At 39.1% G+C, this 16849-nt stretch overlaps 3 protein-coding genes across 4 annotated transcripts in view; 1 reads left to right on the top strand and 2 right to left on the bottom strand.

Annotated features, from left to right (window-relative positions):
* Window positions 1-7264, bottom strand: part of extl3 (exostosin like glycosyltransferase 3) — a 28999-nt gene extending 21735 nt beyond the window's left edge. Inside the window, exon 1 of the mRNA XM_022765037.1 lies at window positions 7084-7264. The gene's annotated coding sequence lies outside the window, so the exon portion shown is untranslated. The remainder of the gene's footprint in view (window positions 1-7083) is intronic.
* Window positions 7265-8182: 918 nt separating this feature from the next.
* riox1 (ribosomal oxygenase 1) lies at window positions 8183-13335 on the top strand. 2 transcript variants are annotated; one of them, XM_022766736.1, is made up of 15 exons: window positions 8183-8296; window positions 8427-8576; window positions 8669-8811; window positions 9103-9202; window positions 9711-9824; window positions 10218-10324; window positions 10419-10526; window positions 10877-10911; window positions 11015-11193; window positions 11777-11881; window positions 11988-12129; window positions 12303-12423; window positions 12592-12691; window positions 12782-12868; window positions 13106-13335. In XM_022766736.1, exons 1-15 carry the CDS (start codon window positions 8210-8212, stop codon window positions 13163-13165), a joined length of 1638 nt encoding a protein of 545 aa, XP_022622457.1. In that variant the 5' UTR covers window positions 8183-8209; the 3' UTR covers window positions 13166-13335. The 2 variants fall into 2 exon arrangements, with proteins under 2 accessions (XP_022622457.1, XP_022622450.1); XM_022766729.1 differs by having other exon boundaries at window positions 8666-8811.
* Window positions 13336-13390: 55 nt separating this feature from the next.
* ndufb1 (NADH:ubiquinone oxidoreductase subunit B1) lies at window positions 13391-16788 on the bottom strand. Its single transcript, XM_022766718.1, has 3 exons — window positions 16687-16788; window positions 14116-14260; window positions 13391-13605 (listed from the first exon to the last, which is right to left on the bottom strand). The coding sequence occupies exons 2-3, from the start codon at window positions 14253-14255 to the stop codon at window positions 13569-13571; spliced, it is 177 nt and encodes a 58-aa protein (XP_022622439.1). The 5' UTR covers window positions 14256-14260; window positions 16687-16788; the 3' UTR covers window positions 13391-13568.
* Window positions 16789-16849: the final 61 nt, after the last annotated feature.

Genomic DNA, 16849 nt, shown 5'->3' with positions numbered 1-16849 from the left:
TTCTTACCCTGCAGGTTAACGTCCACGTGCCTGTGGTGAACGTGATTCCACGCTGTTCCAGTCGAGTGGTTATATGTTGTATGCTACATGCTTATTTATAAAATCCAGGCCTTAGCGTGGGGCGAAAAGGGGCAACAGTTGATGACGTAACTGTTAACCCGCACTGTAGAGTAATAAGAAATTAATCATTTCTACTGGTGCTATCAGTGTTTAGTTGACTAATCATGCATAGCCCTAATTTTGATCATTTTCAAGTTGATCATTTTCTCATTGTGGCATTACATCTACACAGGAAGTGACAAAAAGTAAAGTTATTGTGACTTTGCCCTCCGTTTGGCCTCAAAAAGTTGTGAACAGACGTGAACTCTGAACAGTCTGCAAATGGAAGTATGACTGCAAATATTTGTTTTGACGACTGAGTCTAATTGTGAGGTCTCTGCCAATTCCCTCGCTCAGCATCAACACCACTCTGTGCCAGCCCCGCAATATCAACATTTTTGGCTAAATCCATAAATAGGACTAGTTTGTAAGCCATGATAATCACAGAAAAATAGGAAAATGTCTGGCTAACACTCTGAAGTCCACTGAGTGCTGTCCTCGTTCCCTAAATAAGACCAATTTAAACATATATCACTTTGATGCTGTTAGCATAGATATCTTAAAAGCCACTGGCATTTCCTGTGTAGATATGAAGCCGTTACTTCTGAAGAGACTGAGTATGGGTTTGTGCTAAAATGATAAAACATGCATCTGACACTCTTTACACAAATGTACTCAGAATGAAATGGATATTATTATCTAAGGACAGGACACGTCTTTAATCAACATTAGTTTAAGTTTTTGACATTTTGTACTAAATAGTATTGTTTCTATCATTTATAGCTGTAACTAATGATTATTTTAATTACCTTATTAATCTATGGATCACTTTCTCAATTGATTAATGTCTTTGATGTCTTCAAATGTCTTGATTTGTCTGACCAACAGCTAAAAACAGAGATATTCAATTAATAAGAGCTAATCCTCACACTAGAGAAGCTGAAAACACAGAATGTGTCACATTTATAGTTGATAAATGACTTAAACAATTATTGAAACAATTATTAAGGCAATTCATTGTATTTCCATCCACAAATCATTCCATCCTTCCTCATTTAGTCATACATGGTAAAACCTGGCTTTCCCCTGCAAATATTTCACAGAGGAAACAGTTAGCGGGTAACACGGAAAAATTAACACACAAGCCCTGAAATCCTGCCCTCCTAACAAATAAATCCTCTTGTTATCTTGCCACAGCAGTGGCAGCAGCCCCGCTCGCTGTGGCCTCCTGAGAGCTCTTCCTCTCCCCCTCCTGCACAGGCTGGCGTAGCCCACAACAGATTGACTCAGCCCGACAACAGCTGCCAGAACCCCGCAAGCCTAGTCCTCCAGACACTGATGGATTGTGGGAGGGGAGCCAGGGTGATTAGCCCCTGACATGGGAGAATTATTGCAGTGTACCACCCCAAAAGAGATTTCACCTGAGTGTCAACATAGGGCATTCACACTACATTAGGTCATGTTGTTAATGCCCATTCAGTCTTATGAACGCACAGGACCTGAGCTCGGCATGTCAATAAACAACAAGTGGCAGAATTGTGTGGAAGCACTGATCAAACTCGTTACCATCTAGGGGAAAAACAGGAGGATAAAAAAAAAAAGAAAAAAAAAAGTGATGGCCTCATTGTGACAGTGATTGTTCTTGGCACAAGACAACATGTTCTGATTTCTTGTTCTGATGATTTGTTTGGAAAAAGAAAAAACGGCCTGACAATGAAATATTCACCCTTGCCTCGCAACAAAGGGTTTATTTTTAACTGCTTCAGTCACGTACAACACTTACCTTGAGCTTGACAGTGAAACACACTAACTAAGGTCCACCGGAGGAGGGAAAATGATGCTTCTATTTAGGGATATATTGCTGCTTGGAAAATGAATTAGCTGAGAAATCCTACTGCTTGACTAGCAGGCATGGCACGGGGAGCTGCTGTTTGCTTACTCTGCCAAAAGTAAAACTAGTCCTGCCATCTCACTCTTTCCCCAGCATTTTTCTCCTCTCACACAGCTACGAGCTGTTACATCTGTTCTTGTCAGAAATTTTATTCATGCCATTTATTTCTCTCTTGCCTAGTGCAAAAAAAAAAAAAAAACAACTAATCCTGCTGTTATTTAATAAACATACAGAACAAGCTGTCCTAGGTTAATGTAGCCTAACTTTTCTGCCTCTTAAAGCAGATGTTCATTAGAGTAGAGGAGCCCACTCCTCCATGCCGAGAACACTCAGCTGTTCAAGTAGAGCTAAACCTCTGCTTTCTCGGAGGAGAGGAGAGCAGGAGAGAGCGCAAGTCGAGAGGCAGCGGCTGCATTTAGTGATTCATCTACACCATCATTACAAGGATATGCCAATTAATGCCCAAGCCTCAATGATAAGTTTTGCCTCAATGAAGCCTGAATGACCAGACTAAAATCACAAATCAGGGCTGCCATACATAATCCATCTCTGATATTGGTACAGCAGCATATAGAGCTGAAACTGTTAGTCAATTAATCGATTTGTCAATTGACAGCAAATTAATCAGAATTTAAGCATAAATGCCAAAAAAAAAATCATGGGTTCCAGCTTGTAAATTCAATGATTTTCTTCATCTTCTATGACAGTAAATAGAATCTCTTCGGGTACTAATTGTTCATTGCTGCACCATCAAACCACATCCTAAACCACAGCACCTGTCACCCAGAAGATTCAAAATAGAAGTCGCTGAACTGTTTTTTATTCCAGCAGGAAGGAGCAGGTACCTCCCTGACAAGTTGGGTAGATGCATTTGTGCTTAAAGTGCCAGCTGGAGAATGAAGGTGTCCTGACTGTCCCTGACCAGCTCGCCTACATTCTGGCTGCCAAGTGACACCCAGCAAAGTACAAGTTTTAACTGTTAAAATATCCTATTAATAAAGCTTGGTTAGACTATAAAATGTCAGAAAACAGTTGATAATAAAATAAAATGAACATCCATTTTGCTAAGAATCCAAGGTCACATCTTCGAATATCTTATTTTGTTCAATCAAGAGTCCAAAACCACAAACCATTCAATTTACAATAATATAAAAATGGAAATCTTCATATTTAAGTTTGAGGGAAGCAAATTTTTAACATGTTTCCTTGAATAATGACATAAATGATTAGATTATTAAAATATTTACATTTTTCTGTCTATCGACTAATTGCTGCAGCTGCAGCTCTAATCTAACTGACTCTATAAGAACAAGGAACTGTTATCTAAATGGAAAGCAGCCATTATTCGTGTCATTAGTTACACCTGTGATTTTTTTCCATTATGAGGTGTTTTCTGTAAGATCGCACTCTTGGTGACTCTTACACCGAGCAGTGTCTTTAGTGACATAGCGTCATATCCTGTGACAATACCAGAACTTTTTCACTGGAGACATTTTGACTGTTATAGCAGAAAAATCACAGGTGTAACTAATCGCGTTAATAAAAGCTCGACTGCACTGAAGTGTCTCAGTAAACACGGCCAATGAGTCACCACACACAATACCAAGAGTTCTAAAGGAAACTCAGAAATGATTAATGTTTTTCGTTACACCTGTGCTTCGCCTGCTATGACAGGTCACAGTGTCTGCTGTGATAAAGGTCTGTTGTTGTCTTTTGCCAGAAAAGCGCACAAACTTGAAGACGTGTAAAGACTCAGCAGCACATTACTAGTACTGGCCATTTTGTGGAATCACAAGCTTCATCAAAAATCATGTATGTTTATGTTCAGGTGTGAAGTCGACATTTCTCTGACTCCCAGCCAACACATCCCAGTGATGGAACATCTTAACTACCGAGCTCAACATTGAATTGAGCTGATCCAAATCTTTTCCCAATGCAATGATTTTGTGCTCTGCCTTATTTTCAAACTGTACACTATTCGTCTTTTGGTACAATTTTTTTTATACCTTCAGAACAACAGTAATTATTTTTAAACAACCTTCTGGGTTTTTTGAAACATAACTGTCTTTTAGAGAGTCCAATATTTACCTCTGTGAACCAAATGTAAGCTAATACATGCAAAGCACAAACTGAAGTAACTAAATTGTAAGACATTTGTTTACCATAGCGACTTATGAAATTACACGTAACCAAATATACAGCCATATTATAATCTTGGTTTTGTGTGCAAGACGATATGATTCAGGAAAAGTTAAATAGTGTAATAAAATAAAGTCTAAACAGCCCTTGTTTGTATGTTACGTCCAAACAAATACATTTCAAAAAGCCACATGAGCCATTTGCCAGCTCTGTGGGATTTCTTGTTTTATTTTGTTTTAATTCCCAATTACAACATCTGTATCAGTCTAAAATATTCTACACTGATCGAACATTACTAATTATGCCACTAGACCGACCTCTACATGATGATATTTCAGATAATTGCAGTATAGGGCAATATATTGAAAAGCTGATTTTGCAATTATTCTGTAATGTGGCAGTCGTGGATAACTGTGCGACCACAAGAGGAAATAAAATAATTCAAAGTGTGGCAATCTCACCCCTATGAGGAAAAACATCAATATCCTTGTCCACAGTAGAAAACATGCTGCCCAGCACAGCCCATCATCATTGCTTGCTGTGGTTCAATCTGACCACTGCAGGGCAAACAGCAGCTTTCTGACAGACTTACACTGACATTTATTCTGAAAGGGTTTATGTTTGATCACAATTTTTTTTTTTTAAAAAACAGCCTCTTTTGTTTAGTCGAAAGTTTACAAATACTGAAATAACACACTGCTGCTGTTTATATCAGTGCAGGAAATAAATATAAAAATAATAAATAAAATCTAAGATAGAAGAATGCATCCAAACAAAAACACCCATCTGTAAACAGTGCTCGCATCTGCTGAGATATATTCACTGACCCTGGCAATGAGTGGGTGAGACTGACCCACAAAAACTACAATCCACACCTTTGTATGGGGTAGCTGCTGGCCAGTCCTCAACATCTCACACAAAGACTCAGAAATCTAATCATTCATGACAAATATCCTGCCTGATAATTTAACCAAATTGAACATTTGAACAATGGTTTGGAAGTGAGGAAAGACCATACAATCCAGACACCAATGTGAAATCTGAACCCTTTAACTTCTGCTGTCTTTGTACATTAGGTAAATTGCATACAACCAATACCCTGCAATCGCTTTTTTTAGTTTTCTCTGCATCATCAGATTCAGGACACTGCATATGTACATGCTCAGCAACTTTGTTCTCCCACTAAGTTTCAGACTTTAGGGGCATAAAATACAACATGTAATCAAACTGTGAAATCATATCTTCAACTCATTAACTATGATTTGTTGACCAATTTGCCAAAACCAGCCTCCTGTCAAGTAAAAATACACAAAGGCATGCTCTGATAATGCATGCAATCCCTTACAGCCACAAACAAACTGACCACACAGCTCTGGGCCAACAACTCTGGTAAGGCTGCTATTAAGTGATCAACTCTGGGCTCAGAAATCTGAGTGAAAACTGATTTACTGAAACATGTTTTGAAAGCAATGCCCCTGGCAGTTACCTCGGTGTTCCCACAAACATGCTGAGCCTCGTCTTAATAGTGGCAACTCAGGCATGTTCCCCAAATTGCAAGAGGCTTGTATACCGCACTCAACTCATACTCAGTGTAGAGGAGACTGCTTCAAGAGGATTGTACTGAACTGCTCTGTCCCATCAGTCATTGTTTGATTGTCCCAGTGCAAATTAAACAACATCTGTACTGAGCTGCCAGGATATTAGAAACAACTAATGCCATCTTATACACCAGTCCTGCAATAAAAGTAGGTTGCAAAAGTATGATTTTGGTTAAGTAGTTTCAGAGGGGTGTTCATTCACTTTTCTGCTCATTTAGGAGGCTTGCTGAAGTGCATTGTTTTATACTAAAATTTGTGTATCTAAAATTTAGTCTACTGTCATTTAAATAGATGGGATGGAAAACGAGCATAAATATTGGGGAGTTTAATTACAAATAAAGACACATCACATTATAAACTACATTACAGGGAATCCAAATCAAGAGAATTATAGTCTCAGGTCATACCAGCAATACGTGGTGATCTTCTCTATAGTAAGCAGGTCAATGAATATCATAGCAAGGAAATTATTACACTCACTTTGTTCGATGGTCAAGATACAGTCCATGACTGACGGAGCAAAATTTAAAAATGTGTTATTCATTTTGAGATATAACCCAACACTTTTCCAGCACACCAAACAGAAATCCCACTTCCAAATCTTTAGTTTTACAATTCGATTGACAATAACAGTGGATAAAATACATGTTTTAGTGCTTTGGGGAGTACATGATAGCCAGTACGTCGCAGAAAACGATCGTCGGTGTATTTAAAAGCATGTTCACTGAACCGGGTCGCTCATTATGGTTCTCATAATCACCACAGATTATGACGCCAGTAAGTGTCCTCTCAGCTATGAACAGATTATTAAATTGCCACTTTTTTTCTTTTTTTTTTAAATGGAATTTGGTGTGACATTGTACTTTCTCTGCAAAGCCGGCGTGTTCTGGGGTTGTGGGTTTGACAATCAAACAGGGATCCGAAATATGAAAATGTGCACGGAAGCTAAACATGTTCTGGGCCAGCCCTGGCAGTCCTTCACAGTCTACATCACGGCAAAGCACCGGGCACACCGGCAGGGTTGACGTGTGCCTCAGACGAGATCAAAGCAAAACAGACTCACGACTGGCAGCGGCTGCAAAAAAAAAACGACTCAACTGCCTCAAACTCTTTATGAAAAAAACTGCAAACCGTCCACATTTACGCCAGTCACAAATCCCACATCTAAAACACAATGAGAACGAGAGGACTGAGGCTACTGTGTTAAAGATGGACAGGGGGGTTGCAGGGGAAAGACACAAGGGGCCATATGTCTCATCTGGCCAATTAGCTAGCCTGCTAGCCAGCAGTGGTCACAACAAAATGCATTTGCTCTCACTACACTGGCATCCAACGTTAGCTTCAGTAGCTACTCACCCCAGCAGAAGAGTCCGGGTGTCCTAAAAAACTGAGTCACGGCCGCTCAGCAGGTTTGTCAAACCGTTAAAACCTCGTTGACGGTTGAGTTGAATATGTACGGCTACAGTCTCCGGACAAGCCTGCGGTGGTGCTGCGTTTTCAGCCCGCACCGCTCACAGCTCCATTAAAAGCTGCATTGTTGGAGCGACGACCGGACAAACAGCACCGACAGCCCACGGCACAGCATTCTGGGAAATGGTGTTTATCAGATGTGCAATTCGAACAAATGAAAAAAGGAGAAAACGCTCCACCTGGCGGCCAATATCGATACTACACGTAGTGTCAAGTCCAACATTAAACGGACCTTTATGACTTTTTGGAATAATTTTACGATTGGCTTACTGTGGTGGAAGAAGTAGATCATCTATCATTAAAATTAACAATACAGTACTACACTATAACTTAAATAAAAGTACTTTAAGTGTCATGTACATCAAGTGTCAAAAGTATTAGTGCTTATTATGTAGAATGGCCCTTCTCATACTATTATATTCTAAATATAATATTGAATTATCACTATGGATTAACGTGCAAGCAAGCAGTGTAAATATTCATACAGTGGAATTAACACCTCTTACAACAAAGACCATAAACATTGCCACGACAAAACAAAAAACAAAAAAACAGGAGAATATACAAACATACACAGCCGATAATTTAGCAGAAATGTTTTATTGAAAATCACGAAAAACAAACATATTTTATCATTATGGAAAATAGCAGCAGAAGAGCTTGCTGAAACTCACAAATTATCCTAAGAAAATAATGGTATAGTTGTGCAGTATACTTAACCTGTTCATTAAACATGCAGTATGAAACTAGTATACATTTTATTTTGAAAGGTACCCATGTTTACAGTTTTGACTGGAAAGAAAGGTCTCATATTGAAACGTTTACGTGTGCAGAAACAAATAAATACTTTTTTTTGTTAAGTTACATAAAACCTTCGTCCTAACTGGGCTGTAATTTGTGGTCTAACTCAAAAGGTGGCGGTAGTGAGTTCATTAGGGGGGAAATGTACACAGATGGAGAGAAGAAAAAGGGTGCAGCCACAGACGCAAGGTGATGACGTACGTGCTGGAAAATGGAGAGAAAACACATGTCAGCTTTTGCTTTGTATCAAACGTTTTCAGCAGACGTTTCCCCCCCTGCCAAGAAGCCTTCGCTGCAGGTAGATATGATTAAAATAATATGTTTGATACTCTCTTAGTGCCTGGCTGAAGTACTGTGTGCCACAGCTGCAGAAGGAGCAGTACTGAAACTGGATTACCTGTGTATTTTAACACTGTATGTTTTTCTAGGTGGCTGCTAAGAAGAAAAAGAAAAAAGAGAATGGAGTTGCAGTCAATAAAGTCAACACACTTAAAGCTCAGATAAAGTCTGACAAGAAGAAAAGAAAGAAGCTTGTGAAGTCTGCGCAAAGAGAGGAGAGCCTGAAGGGAACCACAGAAGTGTGTGCCTGCTGCAGAGATGCAAACATAGATGCCATGGGGTGCTACGTTCATGACCACATCCATGAAAATTTGTCTTTATGTTTCAGAAGCAGGAAGAGGAGTGTGTAAATGGAGATGGTGACACTATAGATGCTTTGCTGGCCGACCTGGCAAGAGTCAACAACAGCAGGGAGAGAGCGAGTACACTGTTCCAGTGGCTCATCAACCCCATCCCTGTCAAAGCTTTCTTCAGGTACCGATGAGTGTGTTGGCGGTGTCTCTCTTTCTCTGTCTGTCTGTATTGTATTGTTTAGAAGTGGTAAATTGCCACAACCCCAAGATCTATGTAGCGCAGGAAGTAAGAACAGTTTCTGAGCTACATCCTTGAATTTATCTGACTAATTAAAAATCACCCACATTTGGAGATTCATGATTTCCTTTTTTGAATAGGTTTAAAATCAGAATTGCAACAACACCCAATACAAGGTTTCATATTTTTGTCGGAACACTGAATGATATACATGTATTTCTTTTTCTCTATAAGGGAAACATGGGAAAAGAAGCCCATTCTTGTTCAACGCAAGAATCCAGATTACTACAAAGGACTGTTCTCAACAGCAGAGTTTGATCGTATACTGAGAGAGGTAAGGATCTGAAATACAATGTAAACATAACACTCATTCATCCTGTATTCATCTTTATACACTAGTTAGATTAAAAAATACCATAGGACTCATGGATGATCATTTCTGCTGGAGATATAACATTGAAGCAGGTACATTGCTTCATTTAATTTGGCAATGTTTCTCCTTTTTGATTATCAAAAAGTATTTGGAGACTGGCTTTGTTCATTAGGAGATAAGTCCGTCTAACTTGCTTTATTGGCTCGGGGGACTGTTCTCAGCCACAGTCAGACAAGCTGCTTTAATTGTATTTTCTAATTCATATTTTTTCTGTTTGTTTGTCTTACTTTATTTCATTGAGCTAATGCTCTGTTCGTTTGTTGTGTTGCCTGTTTTCTTCAGTAATTTAAATGTAAGATTTTGTCTCCTGCTGCATTATATTTTTCTGTACTGGAAAAGTTAATAGGAAACTTGAATGAAGACAAAAATCTCTCATCCTGAAGTACATGTTTGTGCTGTTTGATTTCAGGAGGATGTTCAGTATGGAGTGAACCTGGATGTCACAAGCTACACTAATGGCAAGAGAGAGACGCACAATCCTCCAGGGAGAGCTCTGCCGTTCTCTGTGTGGGACTTCTATGAGGTAAAGAGGATACAATGTTGCAGGCCGTTGATTTGCATATGTACAGTTTGTGATTATTTCTAATGCAAATTACAGTAATTATGCATTTTTATGGCCCTGATTACATTCCTAACAAGTGGGTCCTTTGCTGCAAATTAGATGCACCGGTTTTCTCTGTGGGGGGTGGTGTCATTAAAGTTTCTTCTCACTTTCAAATTTTCTAGGTCCACCTTCATTAAAAAGCAGTTAGATGCATAATTATCTACTAAGGAATATATTAATTTTAATATTTTCAGTGCTGCAAGTTTTAAGTCATTTTTTGCTCAGTGCATTAACCATATCAGTGCACCGTCTGCACAGCGCTCCCATTGCAGATTAGTAATCATCATATGTACTGTATCTCCATTCTACCAGAGGGGCTGCTCCCTCCGAATGCTGAACCCCCAGGCCTTCTCCTCCACCGTGTGGAACATGCTGTCCATCCTTCAAGAGCAGTTTGGCAGCATGGCAGGAGCCAACATGTGAGTGTTTGAGACAAAAAAACTGTCCCTGGAAACTTTCAGGTGCCATTTTCAGATTTTGTTTTGGTGTCAAACGTGTATTCTCCTTCACCAGATACCTGACGCCACCTGGAACGCAAGGCTTTGCTCCACATTATGACGACATTGAGGCGTTTGTGGTTCAACTGGAAGGGAAGAAACACTGGAGAGTGTACAACCCAAGGTCAGACGGAGTGAGGATGAGGAAATTCACACAGTCGAATTTAATCTAGTCATGCATTAAAAAGAAGTGGATGTTTTGTTTTTACGCCAAGTAAGGCCATGAGAGTTGATGGAGAAACATGCCAAACAGATCCAGGACAAAACATGTCGCAGATGTACCAATGTGATGATTCACCATATGTTGATACATCAAACAATGTTTTTTGAGTAGTTTTTATAAAATTAATTTATTTTCTGGGTCTTTGACTTTCTATTTCTAATAAACAGCAATTTCAGCTAGTGTTAGTTTAATATGTGAGAGGCTGACATTAAGAAACACTTTGTGAAGTTGTTTTTCTAACTTTCTTTTAGGTCAGATGATGAGGTCTTGCCTGTAATTTCAAGCCGTGAGTAAAAGAAAATTTACAGAAAGAGAGATTGATCAATCCACAAATATGGTGCAATTGTTTTAACACGTGCTCCCGTTCTCTCTTTGCGTTTCCTCTCCAGCGAACTTCGATCAGGCCGACATCGGGAAGCCGATCCTGGAAGTGGTGCTAGAGGCCGGAGATCTCCTCTACTTTCCCAGAGGGTTCATCCACCAGGGCGACTGCCTGCCAGACGCTCACTCCCTGCACATCACCATCTCCTCGTACCAGAAGAACAGCTGGGGCGACCTGCTACAGAAGGTAATACACTCTGATCTACAGTGTGATGGTTGCAGATGAAGGCAAAGGTCGCAATCCGAAACCTAAATGGTTAAAGGAAAAAAAAAAAGGCATCATCGGCACATGGGTGCATCACCAAATTCCAATTAGTTTTTACATCAAACATGTATTGATTATGTATTGTAAGTATATTGAAATGACCGATGACATTTTTCCTTGTTTATGCTTTGGTTTTGATTCAGCCAAAAGCAACAGTCATTTAACTGACAGCCTCCTCATGAAAGTTTTTACATTTGCTGCTCTAAGCACATTCAGCTCTTGGGGGAAAAAATACTGTTGCTATTTGCAACAGCAGCAGTTTTTTAAGGAACACAGAAGAAGTCCTTCTATTTGATCTGTGATAACACAAAGAAGATAGATACAGATGAAAGCAAAGGCTCCAATCAGAAACCATAGTGTTTATCACAGAGCAGCATTAGGGTGAAGGAACAGTGAGTGTTACATAGTTTAGTGAAATAAACAACGACATTTTCAGTCTTTCTCAGCCTTAGGGTCTTCTAGGTCTTTCACATTTCAACTGTTTGTTTGTTTTTTTTTTTTTTAGGTGGTTCCAGCAGCTCTGGAAATAGCAATGGAGGAGGATGTGGAGTTCAGACAGGGCTTACCTCTGGACTACCTGACATACATGGGAGTACAGAATTCTGACAAGGTACACAATCAGATGTTCTTTTAACAACGTATTGATTCCAGTCACAGTCATTGTCCTTTGTCTTTTCACCGTTTACCAACTCAAGAGAAAAGTTCTCCTTGTGCAGGACGACCCACGCAGGTCAAAATTCTTCTCACGAATTGAGAGCCTGATGAAGAAGCTAATAAATTACGCCCCGGTCGATGCTGCTGTGGATCAGAAAGCCAGAGACTTCCTCCATGACTGCCTGCCTCCCCTGCTAACTCCAGGTATGTGATGCACGCGTCAGTCTGCAGTCACTCCACTTTCGATTCACTTAATTCACAAGTCCAACTGGAGGTTAGGAAAGTTGTACCACGGCATTTCAACTTGTGATGGTCGTCCTGTGTGAATGATGAACACGTTATGCCTCTGAGTAACATATACACTGCATGTCCTGCAGATGAACTGGCCAGCAGTGTTCAAGGAGCCCCTGCTAGGTGGGAACGTGGGCGAGTTATGGATGTGGGTGCATGTATCACTACCCAGACCCAAATCAGAGTCCTCCGTGCTGGATGTGCAAGGTAATCGAACTTTTAATTAGATTTCACAGCACATTCACGGCAGGCAGGTTCAGAGCGGACTATTGAAAAATGCAGAGTATAATGTCTTTGACAATATGTTGTCAAGATCACCTGTTTCAGTGATGCATTAAAGCAGAAAATGTATTGATCAAGTATTTCTCTTGCCAGGTTATGCAGTGATGGAGACACTGTACATCTTTATTACACCACAGACAACCCCAGAGTTTACCACAAAGAGGAGCTCAAGAGTTTCGAAATAAACCCAGAGGTAGAGATCTGAAGATCTGTGCAGATCTCGTTTTGTACATCGTGTCCTAATGATGTTGTCACCGCCTAATAATTGTTTTTTTTTTTGCAGCACACAGATGCCGTCGAGTTTCTGATCCATTCTTATCCCAAATTTGTAACAGTAGGAAGCCTCCCATGTGATTCTGCAAAGGACAGGGTATGCTGTTCTATGTACATAAGATCTTTGCTGAGATATGATGCAACTAATATGTTCAGGCATTGTTTCTCTTCTGTTTGTGGCTGTATTTTTTTTGAGGGGGGGGGTGCATTTGGTAGTTTTGGAAAACACATCCCATTTTATGTAGATATTGATTTTAAATGTTTTATTTTAATGAGCCTGTTTTTGTGAAATCATTTGTTTGACCTGTTGCATCTGTGTTTTTTTTTTCCCCAGGTGGATTTGGCTGAGATGCTATTTGAGAGGGGAATCATCCACACTGCAGAGCCTCTGTAAATGGCCTCAGATTCTTCAGTCATGCTGACTGCATGAGTGTATTCAAATTGCGTTTGTACAAATACAATCTTTGATTCAAAACCCTTCTTGTTTTAAGTAATGTTCATTAGCTGTACTAGAATGGTCATGCTGAACATTTGTTTTGTGTTCTGCATCAAATAAACCAGTTTTGACAGAAAAAATGAAACTGATGTTATGTGTTATTTAAGCCAAGTACCAAATGAGTTTGATGAGAAAGGGCATGTTTATTATTGGTTGATACAACTCAAAATGTTAAAGATTACTGATTGGTACAATTCGAGAACAGAGGTATAGGAGTCTTATTAAATAATTTTATTTGAGGACAACCCATCAGTCATTCACACCACAGATGACAGGACACATTCCAGGAGGTAGGAGTCGTCTACTTCCAGGTCACCTCCTCTCCAGGCTTCAGCTCCCTACAGAGAAATGAGAAAGTTACATAACGTTGTGCCTGGACGACAGTTGGTATTAGATGACCTTTTTGGGCAGCTTGTTCAAGAATAAATCTTCTGCTTTAACTTCAAACAGTCTAAGAACCAACATGAAAATGTAAGAGCCATATCTAAACTGTTTCACATGTAGGATTGAACCTGTTTATCAACTTACAATCACAACACTACAGGCTGTTATCAGCTTTTTGATACCACTCTGTGAAATGGCACCATCTCATGAATGTCAAATAGTTGCTTAGGTTTACCAAAGTGGAGTGACTGTATACTGAGTAACTGAGAGTTCACTGTTACATCTGTAACTACATGTATTCCCCTATCAATGATTTGCTGACTTGAAAACAACTATACAAAATGCATCGTAATAAGTCCAAATTGTTTAAGTATGCAGAAGCACAAAACATCACATGGCACCAGATCCTTCATTTACTGGCCTGTTTTGTTCTTACATGTAGGTAGGAAATTGCTTTTTCTTACCTGCTGAACAAAACACTTTTGTTCCTGAAAGCTGTCAACTTCTGGTCCTGTTGTTTGTCGAGGTACCATCCAATCACAAAGCCCATGGGCACCAATATGTTCACCCAGTGCTCACGCGCAAGTGCTACAAAGTTGACCATCGTTCCTACAGAAACAAGCAGAAGACATATCACAACATTAATTCAGTGGCATTGATTTTATTCTCTGATCCAAATACACTTACATTAGCGCTTCTGCAAAGTGAAAGCTGTCGCTAATTTCCCACACACTTAAAACTAATGGATTTGTTACAGTTTTATGTGAGAACATGAAATCAATAGATACATTATTGGCATTGCCTTAAACTCTCTGAATCTGATTATCACAACAGACAATATACCAACATTTTCATGGTGAGGAAAACTGAATTCATTCAAGTGCTCACATGACATGAGGCCAGAATACCGTATTTTACACCTACATTTACTGACAACCCTATGCCATATTGGGTGGACTCCTCTGCCAGCCACTAAATAAAAATCCACCCATTTTAACTTGATCTGGAGACACTGAAATCAGTGGAAAGCAATTCTTAGCAAACGTTGGCTTCATACTCGATCTACCTGGAAGGATTAATAGGTAATTACTAAACTACTAATAATTACTAAATAAAACCAGGACAGTCTATCTTTCTTTAGAGGACTTCAACAAAGTAGTGTGACTGTGACGCTAAGTTCATCATGACAGGTGACAGCCTTTAAAAGCTTGTTCTTATCCTTTGAACAAGCTTATTTGTGTGGACACCAATCGGACTGTGTGGCAACAGAAAAATAATGCGGGTTTTGGGAGTACCTTCCTCAGACATTCCTTGTTGCTAACGTTCGTCAGGCAGAGCTCTTACATATCTTGCTATGTCAAACAGCATTGAGTATAATACAACCATCACTTCAAACCAGTGGTGGAAGGTAACAAAATACATTTATTCAAGTTCTCTACTTAAATACAATTTTGAGGTACTTGTGCTGTATTTCAATTTTATGCTGTTTTATTCTACTCGAAAACGTTTCTTTAACAGTTGTAGTTTCTAGTTACTTGCAAATTAAATGCTCTGCACATCCACCCAGGTGTTTTCAATTACTTTGGCTGATTAGAGTCAGGTGTAAATTGGGTGGAATTATATTGCATTTCACGAAACTCTGTGCACCATGAATGATAACAGAGTAAATTGTAGCCAGCAGGTAAAACAGAAGCTACAGAAATGCGATAGAGATGTCAATCAAGCACAGTTCATATGCAAAAAACTCCACAGTAATTATGCAACATAGGTGAAAATACCTGTGTGAGTGGACTATGGATGAGCAGGGGTCTCAACATTTTACATTAGAGCTGCAGGATAATCAAATATTTGCTTTAAACATTTCTAAGCAAAAATGTCAAATATTTTCTGTTTCTACTTTCTAAAGTGAAGATGTGATGCTTTTCTTCACACAGGGCAACAAGGTGATTATCTTTGGATTTTGGACTTCTGGTCAGACAAAACAAGGCAGCTGAAAATGTCACCTTGGCCCGTCAGATATTATAACAGGCATTTTTTTCCTGTTGTCTGGTATTTGATAGACAATTGTGGAAAAAAAACCCAGGCAGAATAATCAATAATAAAAAATAAGTTAGTTGCAGCCCTATTTTACATACATATTATACAAGCAGTTGGCAGTTTATTAGGTACTCCTCATTTCATGAAGTTTATAACGATCAGATTTCATTTAAACTGCGTTTTTGTTATAGATCCTAACCTCACTGATCTGAATGCTTTGGGCAAAATAATAGAAAGATCCGTCAACATAACGCAAGCCTCCAAACTGATCATACAGTTGAATCAACATTTCTTAGTTTCAATACAAACATTATAACCTTCATGAAGGTTGGCTTTACTGTACGACTGTTGTATTAGACTGCATTAGTGTACGACCCTTTATAAAATATGAAGTAGTAATATCGATTAAAATACCCAACAGAAAATGAAGTACAAATAAATAGCTGCACCTCGGCCAACTACAACATTAAGGCACAGCTTACATTTTAAAAGCAATAATAACAGTGCAACACTTACAGGGTCCACTGCATTATGAGAACTTTTACTTTTGTATCCGAAGTACATTTATCTGATGGTACTTACATACTTTTACTTGGGTGGCATTTTAAATGCAGTAAATTTACATGTAGCAGTGTTTTTGCACCACGGAATCATTACTTTCACTTAAGTAAAGTGAATTCTTCTTTCATTCCCTGCTACGGACCACATATGCTGTAGCTGTGATTTCATAATTTGCGCATAGCGAAATAATGCTTAAAATACTGATAATATGACGAGCATGCACAATTTTTAAACACAAGCTGATCGCACCACAGCCACCAGCGCCTAGCTAGCTAAACAGATAGCTATGTAGCATCAGCAATACATGTCAGGTTTCCATTGAGAATTGTCTATCACTTACTACTATAACACAGTAGTTACGTTGCACAGTAAAAATGATACAGTACAAAAGCTCAAAGAATAAAGATAAACGACGTTGAGATATTCAAAAATAATACCTTTTCTTTACGCCAAGCCGTGGCCTTCTGTTCTTAACTTATCAGGCAGAGGACATTGGACTCTACCAACTAGGCGCCTACACAGTGATCCCTTTAACTAGAAAAATCTCTATAAACATTTACTCTTCCTAATTATTTTATTATATCAGCAAAAATATGAGTA

The sequence above is a fragment of the Seriola dumerili genome, unplaced genomic scaffold (assembly GCF_002260705.1).
Source record: "Seriola dumerili isolate Sdu_G_001 unplaced genomic scaffold, Sdu_1.0 BDQW01000025.1, whole genome shotgun sequence".
NCBI classification, from domain to species: domain Eukaryota; kingdom Metazoa; phylum Chordata; class Actinopteri; order Carangiformes; family Carangidae; genus Seriola; species Seriola dumerili.
This window is presented reverse-complemented; position numbering and strand designations above follow the sequence as displayed.

Excerpts from the sequence above, each read along its gene's own strand:
- ndufb1 (XM_022766718.1), bottom strand. The coding sequence starts at position 14,255 with ATGGTCAACTTTGTAGCACTTGCGCGTGAGCACTGGGTGAACATATTG. Across the intron at positions 13,606-14,115 it reads AAAAGTGTTTTGTTCAGCAG|GGAGCTGAAGCCTGGAGAGG; the intron begins GTAAGAAAAAGC and ends ATTTCTCTGTAG.
- riox1 (XM_022766729.1), top strand. The coding sequence starts at position 8,210 with ATGGAGAGAAAACACATGTCAGCTTTTGCTTTGTATCAAACGTTTTCA. Across the intron at positions 9,203-9,710 it reads TTGATCGTATACTGAGAGAG|GAGGATGTTCAGTATGGAGT; the intron begins GTAAGGATCTGA and ends GTTTGATTTCAG. Across the intron at positions 12,424-12,591 it reads CTCCGTGCTGGATGTGCAAG|GTTATGCAGTGATGGAGACA; the intron begins GTAATCGAACTT and ends TTCTCTTGCCAG.